Below are 21521 nucleotides of genomic sequence, written 5' to 3' on the forward strand. Positions count from 1 at the left end.
TTTCTTACAGTCCATAACTTTTATGGTATTAACTTTATTAAAAGAAGCATTACATTTGTTTTTTAGACTGATACGGTATTTTCTCTGACATGGAAAGAAATGTAGAAATGTTTTGTTTCTCATAATAAATCTGCTCAAGGTGACAGATATAAAAGGTTTAGACTTGACTATTATTTTGGTGTGCCTGTCGAAAAGTAACTAATTACATTTACTCAAGTACAAGTTTGAGGTACTACTTCCATTTCATGAAACTTTTACTTGTTGTAGCATAACGAGACTCAAGAGAAGATTAGCAGATTTGTGGTTTACTCTGGAGAAGAAGTCCTGGGTAACATTTCAACTTAGTTTTATAGTGTCCAACAAACATCTTTAAAAATAAGCATTTAGGTCACATTTTTTTGTCTAACACAGCCCTGTACACAGCCTTGCATGCAAAGGTTATCTTACCAGGTCAAATTGGCCTGGCCTTGCATGATATGATTATTATTCCCCAAATTTCCAGGAAGTTATTTATGTTCTAAGTTCCCCGGAGACAGCTATTGTTTAGCTGAGGTCAGCTGAGGGCATCTGAGACAAGTATGCTGTACGTGACTTTTAGTCAGTTACACCGCAAGGCCTGTCTGAGACTATTCAAACACACTCTATACTCCACTTCCTTTGAGGGGGAATATTATACAGTTTACTTCATTGTATATATATATCCTGCAGCTATAGTTCATTTTCAGATTAAAAACATATAAGATTATAGAATACAATGCACTGTTAAAGATTAAACCAGTGGTGCTTTATAAATTATAGAGTGTGGTCTAGACCTACTCTATCTGTAAAGTGTCTCGAGGTAACTCTTGTTATGATTTGATACTATAAATAAAATTGAATTGAAATTGAATTAGTTCAATCCAGTACAAGAGGTGAAGGACGTAGGTGTTGTGGTGGATGGTTCACTTGAATTCCACGCACATATTTCTGAAAAAGTTAAGAAAGCAACATCTATGATTGCAATAATAAAAAGAACTTTTCAAAATTCACGCAAGGTAGGGCTGCCACCTCTTAGTCGATTAGTCGACTAATCGGTCGTTTTGGTCTTAGGCGACTAAGATTTCTTTAGTCGATTAGTCATTTTTTATGCTTATTCATGCTTAATTACTTATTTCCAAGAAACTTCTGAGCACATTTATGGTAAACACAAGATTTAAAGTGGTGCTTTTGCAGGATTAATTGTGGAGAAACTCAGTTTTACAGATGGTTAATTAACTACATTTATATTGTGCTTTTCTAGTCTTAACCACCTCTCAAAGCGCACAGCTCTGTCAATTAAATCAACTAATCGATTAGTCGACAAAATCGTATAAGTGTTAGTCGACTAAGAATTTCTTTAGTCGAGGACAGCCCTAATGCAAGGACATATTTTTACCACTCCCAACTTCATCAGATCCCATCTTGAATATGCTAGCTCAGTCTGGTGTCCATATAAATTAAAATATGTAGAAAAAATTGAAAGGGTTCAGAGAAGAGCTATTAAATTAATTCCAGGAATGAAAAATATGTCTTATGAAGATAAATTGAGGAAATTAAGTTTACCGACTCTCATATTTAGGAGATACAGAGGTGATATGATTCAGGTGTATAAGCTTGTACAGGGAATATATGAAGTAACAGTTGAGCCTGTCTGTCAGTTTTGGAGCAATAGGTATGAGACACTTTAAAACGTTACCCTAGAACATTCCTGTCTGAGAAGAGAAAGAATTTTTTCACACTCCGTGCGGTAAGATCATGGAACGAGCTTCCAGAAGAAGTTGTGCATTCCCCTTCAATTAATTCTTTTAAGAATAGGTTGGATGCATTTTGCCTGTCAAAAGGTGTAATATATAATTATAAAGCTTGTCAGTAATTTATGTTATAATATTTATATCATTATTTATGAATTGTTATAAAATGTCAATTGTGAAATTAATGTTTTTTATGAAAATAAGATGTTAAAATGTGAATATATATATATATATATATATATATATATGTATATATTTGTTTTGTGTCTCTAGAATCTGGAAAAGAAGATTTTATATCCTGTACCTGAAATGTTTTCAAGAAATTTAAATTTCAAACATTTTTGACTACAGAAATGTAAGCTGAGCTAAAATTATTTCACATAAAAAAACCTTAGATTAGAGAAATATCCAAAGCATTAATACTAATGTGTGAAGCAGACCTTCTTGCCTCATTAATCATCTGACGATACCTCAGATTTACCTTGTAAGCCTTTTTTAGAGGAGCACTTGACTAAAATAGCTAACTGTATGTAAAGTAGGTAAAACAAGCTCCAGCTCGACCAGGTGCAACAGTAAAATGCTGCTTGAGTATTAACAATCTAATAAGGTAATATGTAATAATGTATTGCTCAGAGGGGACATTTCTTTTGCAGATTGAGTACTTTTACTTTCAATACCTTACAAGTACATTTAGCTGATAATACTTCTGTTTCAGTCAAATAGGATTTTAAATCCCGGACGTAGATTCATCTGAATATCAGATCATAACAACTGAAGGACAGAAGAGCACAATTTAATGACTGCAGATGTTGAGTCACCTCTTCCACTTCTTATTCAATCACAGCCTGAGAGCCTGAGTTACATGCAAAGAGAAGTACAGTCATGGGATACGCGGTTACCTTTCTGTGTGAAGGTGAACTAATGCCAGAATGAGATGAATTAGAAAGCCCAGAGTTTAGTGAATGGATTAATTTATACCTTAATATTTTACACTCTTTTAATAACATTGCATGAATGGGTATTTGAGATATTACAAGCTTCAGTTACTGTAAGATTTTGCACCTCCTTAGCTCCTTGGTTTCTCATCACAGGGAGATGTAACAGATGCATTTTGTTATTCAAATGAAGTGTAAGTGGTTTGGTGTTCATTCTTCTTGGTTGAAGACAGGTGCTGTTTTCCAGTCTCTTCCAAACAAATCACTGAAGAAGAAACTAATCTTGTACAATCTATAGGAAGAGAGAAAAGCCCTAAACCTCTGTTTCCTCCATCTCTCCGCCTCTTCTCTCCATCATTGTCAGTCCTTAAGCTTGTCAAACATATTGCATAAAAGGCTGAAGGCTATATTTTCCAATGTGGTTTGGTGAAATCCATCCATCCAACTAAACCAAACAAAACCCAATGGCTACAGGGCACCAGTCTCATAAAAGGCACTGGAGCTCATGGGGCATTTATGGCATCTGAGTATACATAACAAAGAACAACACATGTTGCGTGAGAGGTTTTATGGTTTGTGCTTGTTTGACAACACATCTATTTGTCTTCTTTGGGACTTTGACTGTGCATTTTTTCAACACATGTAGTTTTTGGTTGTTGAAAAGTAACACAAATGTTCCAAAGAAGACACACAGATACAAGCCCAACACATTAAAACATTATTTAATGTGTTTATTACTAGTTCTAGCAATGCCACCATATTTATTATTATTATTATATCCAGGATGTAGTACCGAAAGCTGAGACAAAGAGCAAGGCAATGAACAGCTGAACACACAACAGTGATGACAGGAATATACGGTGTATTAATGGAGCTCTGTAAAAACACTGTACAAACTAAAATCAGCATGTTTACACACTGAACAACAACTAACTGAATAAACAAAATATTCAAATGTCATAAAAGAATTCATTTGGCACTTTTCAGTTTTTATTCCACAAATGTGAGAAGTAGGCAATAATCAAAAGCACTAAGTTATTCATTACTAATCTCCACATATGATAGCTAAAGTCTGCCTCCTTACTTGATCCTGTCAGTTGTTGCTTGTCTCTCTTACCGTGGCTTGTGGTTGTTCAAGGTCCCATCATCGTGCACAAATGTCTGATTCACGTAACATTCACTGCACATTTTGACCGGTGATCCGGCGCTGCCCTCGGACTTGAGAGCTGCGGTGGTCGGCGTTGAGTCCCCCTTAACAAAGTCTTCTTCCTGGGTTAATTGCATCGGAGGGTGATCTGCCAAAAAAGAGTGGTCACCCGGAGAGAAAGGCGCGCTCTTGCAAAAAAACCGGGTGATATTTCCCTGTGTGTTGGATGCACACCTCACCTATCCAGGTGCATCTTGAAGTCTATCTATGGAATTTTGTCAACGCAGATAGGCTAAAGAGGCTGCGAGCAAAATGACAACTGGCTAATAAACTCGTTAAACAGACAAACTGAGAGATGCAGATGAAATAATTTGTCCAAAAAAAAAAAGAAATCAGGCTGACAGAGTGTGAGGGGGAAATATTGTGGGAGATGCAGAGGACAGGTCTACAGCAGTGACCATAACGGTGATGACAGCTTTGCTTCCTGAGGTCGCGGTACACCTAATGACATAACTGTTGAATGATCACCCAACTCTTGATGAGAGAGAGAGAGAGAGAGAGAGAGAGAGATTAGCACCATCTGTTGGAGTGTTCGCGTCTCTTCTGTTCTCTGGAATGAAAATATAAAGTTTAAACGGGAACAATTATATTTAGACAAAGACTTATCAGCCTAATATGCAGAATGCAACAACTCTTGGGATAAGAGGCAATGCTTACAGTGCAACTTTTAGTGTAATACCAAAAAGGATGATTGCAGCACAGCCTGAATTTGGTAAATCTGCATGAAGAAGAATCGCTAAACAGTTGAAAAATCCTGACAAACTGGGTTTAAAAATGTTTTGCAACATGAGGTGGCTTTCAGTGTCTGTGTTGTAACTTTAGCTTTCAACAGAGGGCCACTAACACTGAACAGTCATATAAGGTGTAAGGAGGAGAAGCAAAATGCTCCCAGAAGTGCCAAAATAAGAAATTAATATAAGATGTCATATGATGGTTACACTTTACTTGAAGGTATCTACATAAGAGTGACATGACACTGTCATGAATGTATCATAAATATTATAAACAAGTCATAAACATTTATGACATAACGCTTCTTTTAGTAAGTGTCAGTCGGTTTTTGTCATGACAAGTTAGGGTTAGGCTTAGAGTTAGAGTTATAGTTAGGGTTAGGGTTCATGTGTCATGACTGTGTCATGACAGTGTCATGTCACTCTTATATAGATACCTTCAATAAAGTGTTTCTGAAAAGATTGACTGACTGGATGTTTTCTTTGTTTTTTGATGACGCAAACTGGAGCAAGTATGAAGGAGACGTGGGGGAGGCGTTATGATTCACCGGGGTGACGGTGGTACAAGGTTGTTGAAGGGTTTTAAGTTTATGATGGATGTCTGAGATTGAGTCATTTGCTGTGACTGGAGTGGGAAGTCTTTTTTTTATTGCTGGAGAAAGGTGACATCTGTGAGATTATCCCACCAGGGTGGTTGGGTTTGTCAGCAGATTATGGAACAATGTGGAATATGTTCAAACAGAGCCACGTTACATTTATGTAGTAATTATATGTAACTTATAATAATCGTAATGCAAAACTTTTGGAAATGTGGTAATAAAAAAAGGACAGAGCCTGAAATCTTGGCAAGAAAACAGTGATGCAATAGAAATATTTCATTATAAATATTTTCAATATTTCATATCATTTTTGCATTCAAAATTTAAGTCAAGTAAAAGTATAAGCATCAATTTATGCTTAAAGTGTCAAGCCAAAAGTAAACATGCTTATTATGCAGAATAGCCCTCTTCAGAATAATGTATATTATATTGCTGGATTAACATTGTACATCACTTACTTTAATGTTGCAGCTGAAAAGGTGGAGCTAATTTGAAACACTTTACATACTGCTCGGTAGCTTGTGAATCCCTCTTTTCACAATTTATGTTGCAGCCTTATGCTAAAGTTATATAAACAATCTACACGCCCATATTATCAAAGCAAAAACAGGGTTTTAGAAATGTTTGCAACTGTATTAAAAAGAAAAAAAAAAGAAATATCAGAAGTAGTTAGACCCTTTGCGATGACCTTGATCATCTTTGAGATGTTTCTACATCTTGTTTGGAAGCCACCTGCGGTAAATTCAACTGACTGTCTATATAAGGTCTAACAGCTGACGACGCGTATCAGAGCAAAAACCAAGCCATGAGGTTGAAAGAATGCTACATTGAAGGTTCCTAAGAGCATAATTCTTAAATGGGAGAAGTTTTGAACAACTTTTCCTAGAGCTGGCTGCCTGCACAAACTGAGCAATTGGTGGAGAAGAGTCACTCTGGCTGGAAATGGGAGAAACTTCCACAAGGACAACCAGTGGCCAGACCGAAGCCTCTTCTCAGTAATAGACACATGAAAGCCTGCTTGCTTGGAGTTTGCAAAAAAATAAAAAATAAAGCAACTATAAGACTCTGAGGCTGTGAGAAACAAGATTCTCTGAGATTGAACAGATTAACCTCAATTCTAATGTCTGGAGGAAACCAGGCTGTGCTCATCAGTATAGGTTTACATGGTTTAATTTTCAAAAAGCACTTTTTGTTGTACTGCACATTGCTGCAGCTCCTCTTTTCACCCTGTGTCAGGTCTCTGTTTTAGCTACAGAGTGAGACCTCTCAACTTCTGTAACATCTTTATTGTCAGTCGCACATGCGCAGTAGCTAGGTAAGGATTACATGAGCTAGCTAGCTGTTTCTCCAATTTTGGACTGTACAAGGCAGGATTATTCGGGAGACTTCTAAACGAGGGCGCACTTCCAATTTTGCGTGGAATGCCTGCAGAACAGGGACATGTAAGTAGTTCTATACAATTTATTTTGTAGATTAGGGTGAATTTGTGTGTGTTGTAGCAGTGTTTTGCCATTGAGAATGAGCTAGCATGCTAGCGCTAGCATGCTAACGGTTAGCCCCCTAGGCCCCTCGTTTCAGCTGGTGACGTAGAAAGCGGTGCAGATTTTGAACAGCTCACCCGGGGGCTGTTTCACAAAAGTGTAATTTATAAATCCAGGATAACCGATAAAGTGAGGCTTGACCTAGTCTAATCTGTGCAGCCTGGTTTGGTGCGTTTCACGACGGCCAAGCCAGGCTGAGGAGGAGCACTAGGTCGAGCCAGGATGTAATTGGATAGTATTTTGGATAGATGCACGTTCACAACTTTCATTAACAGTTCGCAAGGTCGATCACAGATTTACTGATGCTAAAATGGAGAATACGCATTGTACATACTTTATGCAGAGTGAGCAGTAGCTTCTTGTGGAAGTATAATGTGAAACACATTATTTATATAAAAAGAAAAGAAACACGGCCGCTGTAATGAAACAGCGAGAGAAAGCAAGGCAGATGATCGCGGACTGACTGAATGCGTAACCAGCCTAAATATCTACATTAACTGACCACGGCTCTGAACTGAAACTGTCATAATCATACCATTCAAGGATTAGGCTACTGATCATTTGCACAAATTAACAGTTGTACTTTTTGCCTTAAAAGTAAGCAGAAGATAATGTTAATCAGGAAATTTACCATGAAGATCTATTTTCTATAACGCTAGAATATGATGCATAAATATCTCTTTCACCATGTTCCTCCCTCTCATGGGCTAAAATATAAATTTCCCAAGTCATATTAACTTCCACTGCTCGCTTTTAATGCAAAGTGTACAAGTGTTCCTTTTTGCAAATGACAAGTGACTCATTGAATGGTTTCAGTTAAGAGCAGTAGTTCATAAATGTATATTTTTAGACTATCATTCAGTCGGTCCGCTATTATCTGCCACGCTTTTTCTCGCATTTATTTTTTTATTTTTTTTCAAAGGCCGCTTCTCTACATATTATATGCTTTGCTCCCTGTATATATGGACTCTAAAATCTAGAAACTATAAAGATAATTAAGTGATAAATTCCATACACACTGTAAACATGAATGGAACAGAGTGATATTCATCAGATTCCCCCCAGCAAAATATAAGGTCATAAACCATTGGGGTGAACAATGGTTCTGCTGAGTGAACAGAAAAGGCTCCAGGATGAATAAATCCTGCCTGTTAGCCTGGTCAGGAGCAGGCTAGCTGTACAGAATAAATCTCCATGGTAACTGGCTAAATTCATCCAGGATAACTGGGAAATCTCGGCTTAATCCCTTTTCTTGGTTTTGTGAAATAGCCCACTGGAGACTGAAGGCAGGACACATTCAGAAACCCGTATCTCACTCAAAACAACATGGATGTTTTTTTTCCCAAAGTTTGTATGCGTGTGGAAGCCCAAGAGACACAAAATAACACCCCAAATCCCCGAAAAAGTGATTTTCTTTCGTAATATGGGTACTTCAAAGATTTTTTCTGGCTTTTATTTTGACAGGGCAGCTTGGACATGAAAGGGGAGAGGGAATGACATGCAGCAAACCGAACCCACGGCCGCTGGGTTGAAGACTGAGACTCTGCATGTGGGCACATGCTCTACCAGGTAAGCTACCCAAGTGCCCAAATGCACTGTAAATGCTACACTCTCATTTAAAACAAACAACATTCAAGGTTTTAATTGAGCCCAGTAAGGCACTTCAGTACTGATAATTTACCTTTTACTTAAGGTTTATAAGTTATATATTTACTTGTAATGGAGTATTCTCAGGGTGGTATTACCACTTTTATTCAAAGGATTGGAGTACTTCTCTCCATAAAGAATCAATAATCTGAAACTGGGTTTTGAGCTTTTGCCTGACATCTGATAGTGTCTGACGGAGGCAGAGCCGAACTGCTGTCCTCTAGTGGAGATGACAAAAAACAACACTTAAATCTCCAATTCAATCAAACCCAAAGATGGCCAACTATCTACCTACTAAATCTTCATATTACTAACTTTTTTTATTTTTATGTATTATACAGGAAAGTTAAAAGTAACATTAAGTTACAATATAAACGGGCCTGACTCAGTTTAAAAACTTTATAGTTTATTCTATGAAAACATCAAATAAATCACCTCACATGTTGGATTAACATCTGAAAATGATAAAGGCTACTAAGAACTATAAAAGTTTGATCATATCATCTTAGATGATTCGCCTTTATGAAATGTAACTATTCAAGTTAAACATACTAAATGTGTGTTCATTCTCTATGGTTTGGGAGAATCAAGCCTGTGAAAATACTCCCTGATCTATTAATGCTTCCCAAATTATGCTGATGAAAATGTTTTTCAATATTGTCACAATATATAAAATTGTGGCAGACGTGAAACTATTTAAGTGGCATTCAAAAAAAACGATTTACGCCTCTTAATCTCTTAAATCATAAACCTAACATTCATTTTATTTGGTGCCAAAAAATGTAATTGCAGTTTTAAAAGAACGTTCAAGGTCTGTTTGAAATTCCAAGTATCACATTTCTGGGTGTGTCACTGTGCTACAACCCTTGTGCAAAATATGAAAATTAAAAGCAAACACATCTGTTGTCAGACTGCTTCCTCTTTAATACAAAACAACATTCCATTCAGTAAAGAAAATATTTTGACACAAAACATTTTAAATCAAGAGCAGGTGTCTGATTTGAAAGGTAGTGTACAGTTGATGGGAATTTGTATAAGTGCCGGGATGGTACATTTTTTACATCTTATAAAACTTTAATTACACCAGTATCCATGATCTTATAATGGCAACTTTGCTTGTGCAATTATAGCACCAGGTTTGATACAGTTGTGAGTAGCTTTTCAGCTCACATTCATTGTGGAAGTTTATATTGTATTTTAGTATCATGTGTTGTACTGTGGTGTCTATTTTTATTCATTCATTGCCAGTAGGTTAGTATTGTACTGACCTGAGCTAAATGTATTCCCCTTTGTGGACAATAACAACTTCTATCTATGCGTGTTGCAATGAGGGGTTTCCAACTGTGAAAGGGATTTTGCTATAATCTGCGTAATTAGGTAATACTTACTCAGTTAAACCATCCTTTACCAGTTTGCTTCTTGATGCAGTTGAGATGTATACTGTTTAGCATTTTGTCATTTTTTTGTTGAGAAAACTTGGAAGTTTCCATCAACTGAGCACCATGCTCTAATTTGTTAGAACCATTTATGTATTTATCAGAGAATGAGTTTATTATGGCAGAGTATATGTTAACCCACGGTTAGATTATTGAAGATCTTACCTATTACTTCAGAAATTAGAAACCAATAAAGTGTATCTGTGTGTTTGAATCAGTCTGCTCCTTCTGTGCTGACTGAGTTCACAGCTGTAACATAGTAGGGTCCCTCTCGGAGATAAGTCTTCAGACGGATGTAGTGCTGGCTGCCCAGTATCTCTACTGCTGTTGATGAACCCACAAGTGACCCCACAAGTTCAAACTTAGCATCTTTGGCCTCCTTTGTCTGACCAGCTGAACGATCCAAAACGAACTCCATGAAACTGGGAGTGCTGATCATTAACTTCTGACCCCACAGCTGAGTGGCAATGGCCTGGAAAACACACACAGATATCCACTGATGAAGAGAAATACTACTGGAGCAATGTTGGCGGCATTATGTTTTTGTTTAATCATACAAAATACAAGACACAATCTTTCAATAGCTACTGTTCTTTTACAGGTTATCAAAAGGTCAGTAACACAGGGAGGAAATGATGGTAGTTATTAACAGCTGAACACTCACAGTGAATATCCGCAGAGCCCCACAATGCAGCTCTGGGAACGGCTGAGTGCTGATGTTGCGGATCATGTCCATTGGTTGGTTAGACAAAAGGTGGAACCAGGACTCTGTCAGGGCCAAGAGGTCTTCGGTCTGCTGCTCTGGCTGCAATGAGGCATTATAGATTCATAAAATTATTGTTTCTTCTGAAAATGGCCTTTGATTACATAAAAACTTATGTACATAAACATACATACCTGTAGAGTGAGAAGATCCGCTATGGCGTCCAAGCTGCGCACTCTGAGCTCTGTAGCTCCAGAACTAGCAAGCTGGCTCATTCTTAACAGCACAGCCTTGAATTTTTCTCCTGAAGACACAGACAATCAGTCACACAGACCCCAAGACATCAGCTGTAATTACAATAATTAATAACAAAAATAACAAGCTAACCTGTTTTCTGAAGAACCTGCTTCCCCTCCACAGTAGATCCGAGTATTCCCAAAGTGTCCAGAGCCACACCAATCATTGCAGGGTCCGGGTCCAGAACCATCTCAAACACCTTGTTCTGGAAGGCTGGATAGGTTTCACAAACCTGCTGAGGGCTGTCCATAATGGCCAGGTTTCCAAAGAACTTCACCAATCCTATAGGAGTAATATTCTCACTGTAAAGGACTGAATAATGCAGAACTGAATTGCTGTATTAAATAAGAGGAATACGCCACATAATCATAACATTTCTGCATTTTCTTTGAGCAGTTTTCTAAAGAAACTCACCAGGAAGGTAGAGGGAGGAGAAAGGGTCAGTCTCTGCTCCTCTGATCATGTTGGAGATCTTGTCCATTATACCCTGCTGGGCCAAATACTGCCGGCCATGCTGACTGTGGGCTAGAGTGGTCACCATCTCAATGGCTGTGGCCCTGGAGAAAAAGACAACAGATACAAATTTACAGAATGATAGAAGAGCAAAGACACTAATTAAAAAGGAAGGATTGTCAAAGCAGTCAAAATCAAAATCGCAATTCTTAATTTGCAGTAACTACATTATCCTTTTCAACAACTTCTCAGTTTACATCTCTGTCTCTTATTACCTGATCAACACATCATCCCCTGTCAGTTCTCCAAGCAGCTGAGAAATTAAGTTGCTGTTGGCACAGTAACCGAAAGAAATGGGCGATACAGACGAGATTTCCACCACGAGCTGCAAGCGGCAAGAAAAGTCTTTATTATTAGGAAATGAATATGAATATGTTTTGTTTGTGTATATTAAGATGCATTTCAGACCAACTTTAATACAACTGAATCCTTGTGCCCACATTATGGCAGGATATCTTGTTATGATTAGTCATCTTTTCCACTGATTCCAGTAAAATAAATGTACTTTAATTAACACCGTTGAACGTACCTCATATATTCTGTATCTGACAATGTCACTTATAGCCATCACATCCTTTATAACTTTCAGCAGGTCGCTCTGGAACAATTTGTCTAAGCCAGGCTTGGAGTGGCTCAGTTTAGACAGGGACTGGATGGCCTAAGAAATTAAACAATTACTGCACCAACTGCAGATTCATTAAAATCTCAATGCAGGATATTTCAGTGCTTCAGTAATCACCTGCTTTGCCACGGCCAACTTCTCTTCTCCGATGGAGTGGATCACTGCTCCGAGAATGCCATGGTTGTTGAGGATTTCAGTGGCAGCGTCGGGGTGCTCCACCATTCTACCAATCTGACGGAGAAAAACATAGAAACTTGACTGTCAGTGGCTTGAAGGCAATTGTACTGTATAGGTGTGTGTGAGTGTGCGAGCGGGCTACCTGCGTCAAGGCCAGTATCTTAACAGTTTCATTAGGATGAGTCAGACCCCCCTGCAGCTCCACTCTGTAGTTCTGGGCCAGTGACACAGGACTTAGGGCCATTAAGATGCGTTCAAGGATGGCCACACACAGCTCAACCTGCTCCCTGTGAACACAACTCACATTAGAAACGTTATGGCGGCAACTCTCCCAATTCTTTTCTCAGTTAATTACTCAGAGCCCACGCTGACATATACAAATTGCACTAAAGCCCACAGTAATTCTATCATAGAAGACCAAGAGGAAAACCAGTAAATATTCAAATGTGAGGTGTAACCGCTGTATGCTGGCATATTTGCTTAAAAATTATGTAAACAATCAATTAGCAAAACTGTTATGAAAAAGTGAAAAAGAAAAACACTCTGAGAATCGGGACAGTGTTGACAATGCCAATGTTTTATTGGTTGGCACTTAACTCCAGCACACAAAAATCATCAAATTAAACAATGACTGTGTAGTTTAAGTGCTACTTTTCAGCTCTTTCATCTCCATATTGGACGAAAAGTGTATCAGCTCAGTCTTTCTGTCTAGCACTGTCAAAAATGTATTTGGGGGGGCTGTGTGTAAAAAGGGCAACGACTTATGCTGCCATACAGATATGAACACCCCACAAATACATTTAATATGAAAGTCCGTAATGTAATTTTCATTTTAAACCCAATAACACAGGGTTCTACAACGGAAAACGTCACAGTCCACATCTGTATATTCTTGATAGCATTGTAGCCAGTTAGCTTGGTAACAACTAGCACCGGGTAAAAAGCATCCTTGTTTTCAAGCTAGCCATCTTACTTAACCTACCGGTATCAACTTAATGTTCAAATAACTGTTAATTACACTTATAATAAATGTTAAGAGCTGACTGACTCAGCAGTTTGCTAAACAGTGTGAATTAGATGCACTGTGCTAAACCAACCTGTCATTTGAGTGTAACAGAGAGAATATCACATTGAAACGCTGTCCGTTCACTGAGTCTCTCAAAGCGCTGAGAGGTAACGACAACAAAGCAGTTTTTAAACTCTGCAGCTCTTCAATTGGATCTTCAACCCCGGAGATTTCTTCCAGTAAACTCTCAATGGAAGCCGCCATGACTTCGTTTGTAAATACAATACCGAGAAACGAAACCGCCTACTTTCTTCTTCTTCTTCATAATTGATGCGGTTCAAATTTAACTATAGGCGCAATACCGCCACCTCCTGGACTGTGTGGGAGGCTCCATTTAATTTTAGAAAGTCTTGTTTTCGGATATTTTTTCAACCTGTCCACTTCAGTCTAATACAAATTATGTTAAATAATACAATTTCTAGACACCCACCACTCCATACATTTTATTTCCGCTTTTTTCTATTCCCCTCTTCTGCAGGAAGGCAACTTTTGCTTTAGGCTACATATAGTATGATCAAGTTTAACCAAAACAAGCAATTCTCTAAAACTTTGGCTTTTTATATTTAACCTAATGTCTGACCAATTTTACCAAGCAACACATTATCTAACCCTTATAAATCCAATGTAGAGGAAACACAAATACAAATTACAAATGTAATGCAAATGCAAAATCCACATATTGTTACTGGCTACTGTACTAAGAATAAAAACACGCTGGCTGTGTATTATTATTAAATAACAGAATGCTGCATTTATTCACAAAGGCAACACTTCTGCTTGTTATATGAAAAAAAGTATTTCAAGTATGTCCATTAAAGGTTGCTGAAGTATTTTATTGTTTGTTGATGTTGTTTTTGGTTCCAACAGAGATGTCTTCTACTTAACATTTTCTGCAGTGAGTTATGAACCTTTGCAAGCTCTCAGAAGGAGAAGCCTTAATACTATCCACACAGTTTTGCTGATGTATGTGTACGTCTGATGTAGCCTTTTTATGTGCAGCTTTTGACATCGACTGGGTGTTTTCACATTCATCTGCTGATAGGGGGACATTTTCTTTTTTCTCTCCTTAAAACAGACACACGTAACACATGTACGTATGCACTTAAAACATGTCGGTAGGGGATCCTTGTGGTATGAGATTAAACCTTCCTTCTCTGTATCATTAATGTTGTATGCATGATGCAGGACACACTCCTCTTGATGAAGCATGTGACTGGATTGGGGTGCAGGGTTACATGCTCCTAGAGTTTCATGAAAGATGAAACCCTGTATGTCAGCTTGTATTGTTGAACTGACTGCAGCAGGAGGTCCTCTGGTCAGAGACAGCCAATACACAGAGAAAAAACAAGGCTGTTAAGACAGGTGTCATGCAGGTACAGTGTTAATTATTTGCAGCTTATGAATTATAATGTAAGTTTGATTGGCTACAATTATGATGATTCATACTCTATCTTTTACTGTCTCATGCTCCAGTGCTCTCCATGCAAGCTGCGTACCCACCAGTGGTGTTTCCTCCTCTTCAACGTCGTCCTCTTCCATGCCCTGCTGTTTGGGGCAGACTTTGTCGAGGAGTACCTCCTACAGCCCACACCTGGGGTCTACACTGATGGCTTGGTTGTTGATATAAGAGAGAAAGCAAGGAAACTAGACCTGAGCAACGTCAGGGAGAATGTGTCCCTGGCCTACCCCATCACAAACCCTGATGCCTGCAGAAACTCTGACCTCTTCCTCCTTACTCTTGTCTTCAGCTCCACAGCTAATATCACCCAAAGAGATGCAGTCAGGAGGACATGGGCTAACCAAACGCTCATCCAAGGCTTCCCAATGCGGATACTCTTCTTCTTAGGATCGACAGAGACTTCCGCTGCACAAAAGGCCCTCATGATAGAGTCTGACCTCCATGGGGACATGGTCCAGGGTCATGCTGTGTCTGACTCGTCCCTCCGTGGCCCAACAGAGAGGACAGTGCTGGCACTGCGCTGGGTGATTGCCTTCTGTCCCGTGGCACAATTTGTTCTGCTGACTAAGGACTCTGTGTTTATCAACCTTCCTGCAATCGGAGGCTACCTACTTGGGCTGCACAGGCACCCTGAGGACATTTATTTAGGTAGGGTGATCCAGAGAGACTCCCCTGACAGGGACCCTAACAGTCCTGGTTTCTTACCCCCAGCACTCTACCCTGACAAGTACCTGCCTGAATACTGTGAAGGGACGGCTTATGTTATATCCCAGGATGTGGTCCGAAAAGTGTATGTTGCCTCTGCAGCAGTTCGTGCACCTGTGCCAGCTGACGTTTTTGTGGGCCTTTGTGCTCAGAAGGCTGGTGTGGCACCAACCCACAGTAGCAGGTTCTCAGGAGAGAAACATATCCGCTACAACGCCTGCTGTTACCGCTATAAATTCAGCTCAGCAGGAATGGAAAGCCATGAACTAGATATAGTGTGGGCAGACCTGGGACAGAAGGGTGAACAATGCTCACTGTTAAAGACCTACTATGGCCTGGTGACCTGCAAAGCCCTGACGTACCTGGATAAACTGTCCTTCTAGCAACTCCAAGAGCCAAGCTGGATTGCACGGTAATTTATAAGAGTATGTGTGATTAGTTAATGCCTGTGCTTGGTGAAAGGGAGACTGACAGGAAGTGGGGGTTAAAAGAAAAAAAACAAGAGTGTGTAAATAATTGTGTTGTCCTTGTGTAGCCTACCTGTGTGCCCGTGTTTGCATTTTGCCTGTCAGTATTGTCTTCATACGATGGCTATGATCACTAAAATGAGTAAAGGATCAACCAGACACTGTAATATATTCCACATTACCAGATTTCTGTAAATAAAATTGCAGTGCAAATTTTACCCCTAAAAGCACAATAATTGTTTTTTCTTTCTTTGATTGAATTTTGCATCAGATTGTCTCATTAAATCAAATCCAGTTGTCATGTTTATTTCCATGTTATTAGTCATGCGTGTGCTTTTCCTACTTTGACCTCAGAGGACTAAAGGTGTTGTCTTGCCCTTTTTACTCATGCACTAACAAGCAGGTGAGTCAGGGAGATGTCAATGAAGTGCAGTGTGTACTTGCCCTCCGTCCTGAGACGAGGTCTACTGTAGACCTGTGTGGGTGGATATTTGTTGTGGAGACTCTTTAGAAGAATTACAATAATATGTATGTACAAAACCAATTCTGGCATCTAGGTCATTTTTAATTGATTGATATGATTCAATAAATTTAAAAAAATAGATTTACCATAGGAATCTGTATCTGTTACATTTGTCAATAAAATATCACAGAATCAAGATAATCTGAAGATATGGTCCCATTTCTTTCATATAGGTAAACAAAATGTTCTGTTTATAAGGAATATTTAATTTGTTATAGTTGTTTTAAATATTTGATAATGGTATTTGACACATCAATTGAAACATCTACAACTGTGTCACATATGTATACCTCAGTGAAGATTTAGCCTGAGGAAAACTCACAGAAATACTTTGCTCATTTTCACCTATACAATATTGATGGACTAATGGTAAAAATCAGTCAATACACATGAAATATTTACCAGAATCAACATAAATGTTTTCAGCATTTTCAGTATTAACATAAACATGTGCCATCGTTTTTTCTAGAATGGAAATTAAACAATTATCTTTACTGTTTTAGCCTGACTGAAAAGTGGGATCATTGGTACTTCAGGAATTGAGTCTGTCTCACTTTCATTTTAGATTTCCAGCATGTTATGTCCTTTAAATGCTGCTCAGACTACTGCTGCTCTCCCTAAATTCCCCTTAAGGAAAGTTTGGCCTCTATCCCACTACCGCGAGCTGACCAAACAAAAATGTTTGGGTGTTCTACGAACCTTTTCTCTTCTGTTTTCCTGCCAGTGGTTCACGCTGTTACTCTCTACTCCACCTTGGCCAGGTTCCATTGTGTCTGCAAAGCTTTCCCTGGCTGCCTGTCTCACCTCATCAGGCCAAGGTATTCAAAGAATAACATCTCAGTATGTCTATAATCATTCTGGCTGGTGACCAGTCATAGCAACAATTTGTCTGGCATACCATTAGTGTGAACCGGGATCGCTCTCCAGGATTAATCTGGATTAGTTAGCATCAACACCTTCCATTCATGGCCTCAGCACCACATGATCCCTGGCCTCACATCTCTACCTGGGTGCTCTGTCTGCCTGTTCTTAAACAACTGGACCCATCTTGCTTTAGTTTTAGGCCGTTGACATTTGAATGGTCACTACCATCCCATTTGTGCGACGAGTTTCTGTGAAGCATCCAAATGGCAACAAGTGTTAACTGGATACTCTGTTGGAGAGAATATCTTTCAGGCATGCTGGTGGCGGACTGCTAATAGTGAATAGAAACCTTTGAGGAAGCATCTTAATACTTACAGTAAGGGAATAGTTATACACTTATTCGCTTTCTTGCCAAGAGTTTGTCGGGAAGATCAATACTATTCTCATATCTGTCCGCTCAATATAAAGCTACAGCCAGAAGATGGTTAGCTTATTTTAGCATATGGGAGCAGGGGGAAACAGCTCGGCTTGTGGCTGCCCAATCTGGGCTTCAGCTTTGTAACAATTAAACAAAAAAGACATAAGGTGTTAATTTGTTATCTTTATAGGTGCTGGATTTTCTTAACCTTCTGATAGAGTCAGGCCAGCTGTTTCCCCCTGCTCCCAGTTTTTATGCTAAGCTAAGCTAATTGTATCCTGGCCCCAGCTTAGTTAACCATCTGATATAAGAGTGGTACCTCCTTGTCTTGCCTTGTCTAACTCGCGGCAAGAAAGTGGCTAAGTGTATTTCCAAAAACGTCAAACTATTCCTTTAAAAAGTTGAAGAGTTGTTAGTCGATCCTAGCTGTAGTCCATAAGGTCCATAGCAGGGCCTAACTCGTGGCCTTATGTCCACACAAAAACATACTTTACTTAAGACCAAAACTGTTGGAACTGTGGAATTGAAAAAAGTTGCCAAAACATTTGTGAGTGCAGGTATTCTTTACACAAAGTCATCAACATAACCTACTGGCTCAAAAACTCAGTCGAGGTCTAGTAGGACTTTCCAAGAGAAAGTGGAAACAGGGTCTGCAGAGCGGGAAGGCACCCCCAAAACCACATGTACACACACACACACACACACACACACACACACACACACACACACACACTCATAACAGTGCCTGCAGAGATTGTAAATGTGAGGTCGAAGGGTGGGCAAACTGCATGTGGGTGGTGCAGCGCTCTAATGAATGCCTAGCCTCAGAGACACGCATCTCTGCAGAGAAGGACTCATCAAACCAGAGAAACACTGTTTTATTTAGACTGTTTACTCTGACAAAACAAGTCTGGGGCTCCACAGCCACGGCCCCAGCGCTGATTTGAAGTGAGGGTCAGTGGGAGTTGTCCCAACTGATGAAAGAAATCTCTCTGTCATTTTAATTTTGCATGTTTGTGCACATGTGTCATTCATGAGAACATAGTGTGCGTTCTTGTACACGAGTGTACAATCTTTATAGATCCTTGTGAGTTTTCATGTTCAGATCAGAGGCTCAGTGTTCATGTGCCCTACATCCCACGTTCATTTACATAGAAGCAGTAACCTCAAGGATAAACCCTTTTTTTTTGACGACATCCGTGGTTTTTTCTCCTTTCCCTTTTTGTAAACTCCATAATCTTTTCTATGTGGTTTTGGTAACTTTGCCAAACCAGTAGTTTGTGTCTCTCAGTGCAGTTGCTTTGACTTCTTGTGTTTTAATTATACATTCTATAGCTTTTGGCTGTTCTTACAGGATTTGTTTTTTCAAACACTATCGCTACTCCATCTGGATGAAATTAAGTACATTAAAAATGACATATTTATGTATGATTCTCTATGTAACAGGTCTGGGGATAAACACTAGTACATCCGAAGACCTCCAGTGTTGGGAGTAACGCGTTACAAAAGTAACGCAATTACAGTTATGTATTCCTTTTTGCTGTAATGCAGCAATATAACGCATTACTAATTAAATTTCGGTAATATTATTACCCGTTACAATCTCAGTAACGCGAGTTACAACGCATTTTAACGCAACATTTTTTAAGAATTTCCCAACACCGCGAAGCATTTGTTCACAGGAAAAAAAATAGCCGTGAGTATTATTTCATAACATCTGTGTCCCAATAGGTGACGGTAGGCCTACGTCAGCGCGGACAGCAGTGTGTCCGAGCCGCTGACAGATTTAAACATGTCGGGAATTAATGTTTAAATTTGCTACACGTAAATATCATTGCAGTTTATCAGCCGTGGAGAGTAACTCTGCCTGTAGTGGAATGGCTTGACAACCAAAAACGCTTGTCCTCTACTGTGACCATTTACTGTTCAATATGTTTCTGTCATGAACGGTAATAATTATTACAGTTGCTGTTTTACAAACAAGCAAGTGAGCAACTTAGCTTGACGGACATGTTGCATCCATAGACAGTATTTGTTGCATCAACAACATGCATAACAGTTGCATCTCAGTAAGCTAGCAAGAGTACACAAGGTACACAACCGACAACTTCCGTGTAAGCTACTTCAAAATAAAAGCACTTCCTGTGACGGTTCGCAGTAAAACTAAATTACTGTTAAATAAGGTTGTGGACCTTTTCACATAGCTGTAAATCAAGTACTGTAAATAATGTAAATAGTGAGTTTTAATCACACTATAATTGACAATTTCCTTTAGACTGTTTTAAACTAAACATGAATTTCTTATTCAAGTACTTTAAACAAACATTTTACAACAATGACGTACTTCAATACAACTGTAAGGTACTTTTAATTGAGTATTTTCATTTTCTCCTACTTGTCTATTGTACATTTTACTTATCTATTTTTTATAGCTTTAGTTACTTTGCATATTCATATTAATTATACAAAATATTATGAATTATCTGTGATGTATTAAAGTGGATAAAGATGAGACTTTATTGATCCAGTAGTGAAATTCACAAGCTAGCTGCCAAGTCAAACTTCCGCTGTTATTTTGGTGAAAGTAACTCAAAAGTAATGCAAAAGTAGTGTAACGCATTACAATTCAGAGACAGTAATATTGTAATATAACTAATTACTCTCAAATGACAGTAACTAGTAATCTATAATGTATTACATTTTGGAAGTAACTTGCCCAACACTGAAGACCTCTCATAGTACTGTATTAAACATCTCTATTAATCATTTTTGTTTTGGTGACAATAACATTTATTAAACTAAACCTGCCATTTTGCTGAGTGATTATCTATTATATTCTTTTCAATATCCTTATTCTTTTTCCGGGGCGAAGAAGAAGACTCCTGTTGCTGAAATTTGGATTTTGAATATGTGTGGTACTCCATGTTTCCTTCGTCAAACTGGCCAGGAAGCTACAATACCCATTAGCAGCATTAGCAGCACCTGTGAGTTTATCATGTGACAGCGAAAATGCGAAAGGCGGAGCAGTATGTCCTGTATGTCCCTTACATGTCTAACGTATTTCAAGATGGCGCATGAATATGGACCGTCTACCCCAGTTCATGCAAATGCAAATGTAAAATTTCAAATTTGTGTAGCATATTTGCTAATTACTCAACACAAAGTACTACTGAGGCTGATGGGAATGGCATTAGTTTTGCAGGTATTTGGTCATAAACCAAATTACCTATTGGAAAAATTTAAATTTTGTATGGAAGCAAATAGGCTAAGAGACATAAGTAATTGAATTTTAACAGCCACTGAATACTTAATATTGAAATATTTTACTTTTTTATTTCAAAAGCTGAATTTGAATATATTTTTTTAAATGGCCATTGTTTTTGAAATTGCAAATCAAGAATTCTCATATATCATATCAAGAGGTGAATTCAGAACAAATGATTTGGTTTTCAAAGTAAATATTTTCAATATTAAGTATTCAGTGGCTGTTAAAATTCAAATAGCCTACTTATGTCTCTTTTTTGCTTCCATACTTAAAAAACAAACAAACAAAACAAAAACATGCAATACGGTAATTGCAGAATGAAAACTCCTTTTCAAGTCATTATACACTTCCCAAATTTCCAAAAATACTTAAATTTAATTATATTTATTATTGTGTGTTAACGTGTGTCTTTTACTTTTCCTCTTATCCCTTGCTGCAGCAACAGTGTGAATTTCCCCATTGTGGAATTAATTAAGGATTTTGAGGACCTGGTGTCCTCAATGTCGTTTTCTCTTACACTTCTGGCAGGTTCGCACGTGGTTGGCTCCTTTAAAGTATTGCCAAGGTTTGGACATCT

At 38.5% G+C, this 21521-nt stretch overlaps 2 protein-coding genes across 4 annotated transcripts; one reads left to right on the forward strand and one right to left on the reverse strand.

Moving 5' to 3' along the window:
• The first annotated feature begins 8271 nt into the window (after positions 1-8271).
• Positions 8272-16419, forward strand: b3galt9 (beta-1,3-galactosyltransferase 9). 3 transcript variants are annotated; one of them, XM_028602347.1, is made up of 3 exons: positions 8294-8351; positions 14429-14616; positions 14717-16419. In XM_028602347.1, the coding sequence occupies exons 2-3, from the start codon at positions 14611-14613 to the stop codon at positions 15788-15790; spliced, it is 1080 nt and encodes a 359-aa protein (XP_028458148.1). In that variant the 5' UTR covers positions 8294-8351; positions 14429-14610; the 3' UTR covers positions 15791-16419. The 3 variants fall into 3 exon arrangements, 2 of the variants coding, with proteins under 2 accessions (XP_028458148.1, XP_028458147.1); XR_003694640.1 differs by lacking the exons at positions 14429-14616; positions 14717-16419 and adding an exon at positions 10989-12031 and having other exon boundaries at positions 8272-8351; XM_028602346.1 differs by lacking the exon at positions 14429-14616 and having other exon boundaries at positions 8295-8351.
• Positions 9331-13520, reverse strand: psmd5 (proteasome 26S subunit, non-ATPase 5). Its single transcript, XM_028602345.1, has 10 exons — positions 13275-13520; positions 12320-12464; positions 12118-12231; positions 11908-12036; positions 11594-11703; positions 11280-11422; positions 10956-11147; positions 10763-10872; positions 10530-10670; positions 9331-10337 (listed from the first exon to the last, which is right to left on the reverse strand). Exons 1-10 carry the CDS (start codon positions 13445-13447, stop codon positions 10080-10082), a joined length of 1515 nt encoding a protein of 504 aa, XP_028458146.1. The 5' UTR covers positions 13448-13520; the 3' UTR covers positions 9331-10079.
• Positions 16420-21521: the final 5102 nt, after the last annotated feature.

Source organism: Perca flavescens, chromosome 16 (genome assembly GCF_004354835.1).
Source record: "Perca flavescens isolate YP-PL-M2 chromosome 16, PFLA_1.0, whole genome shotgun sequence".
NCBI classification, from domain to species: Eukaryota; Metazoa; Chordata; class Actinopteri; order Perciformes; family Percidae; genus Perca; species Perca flavescens.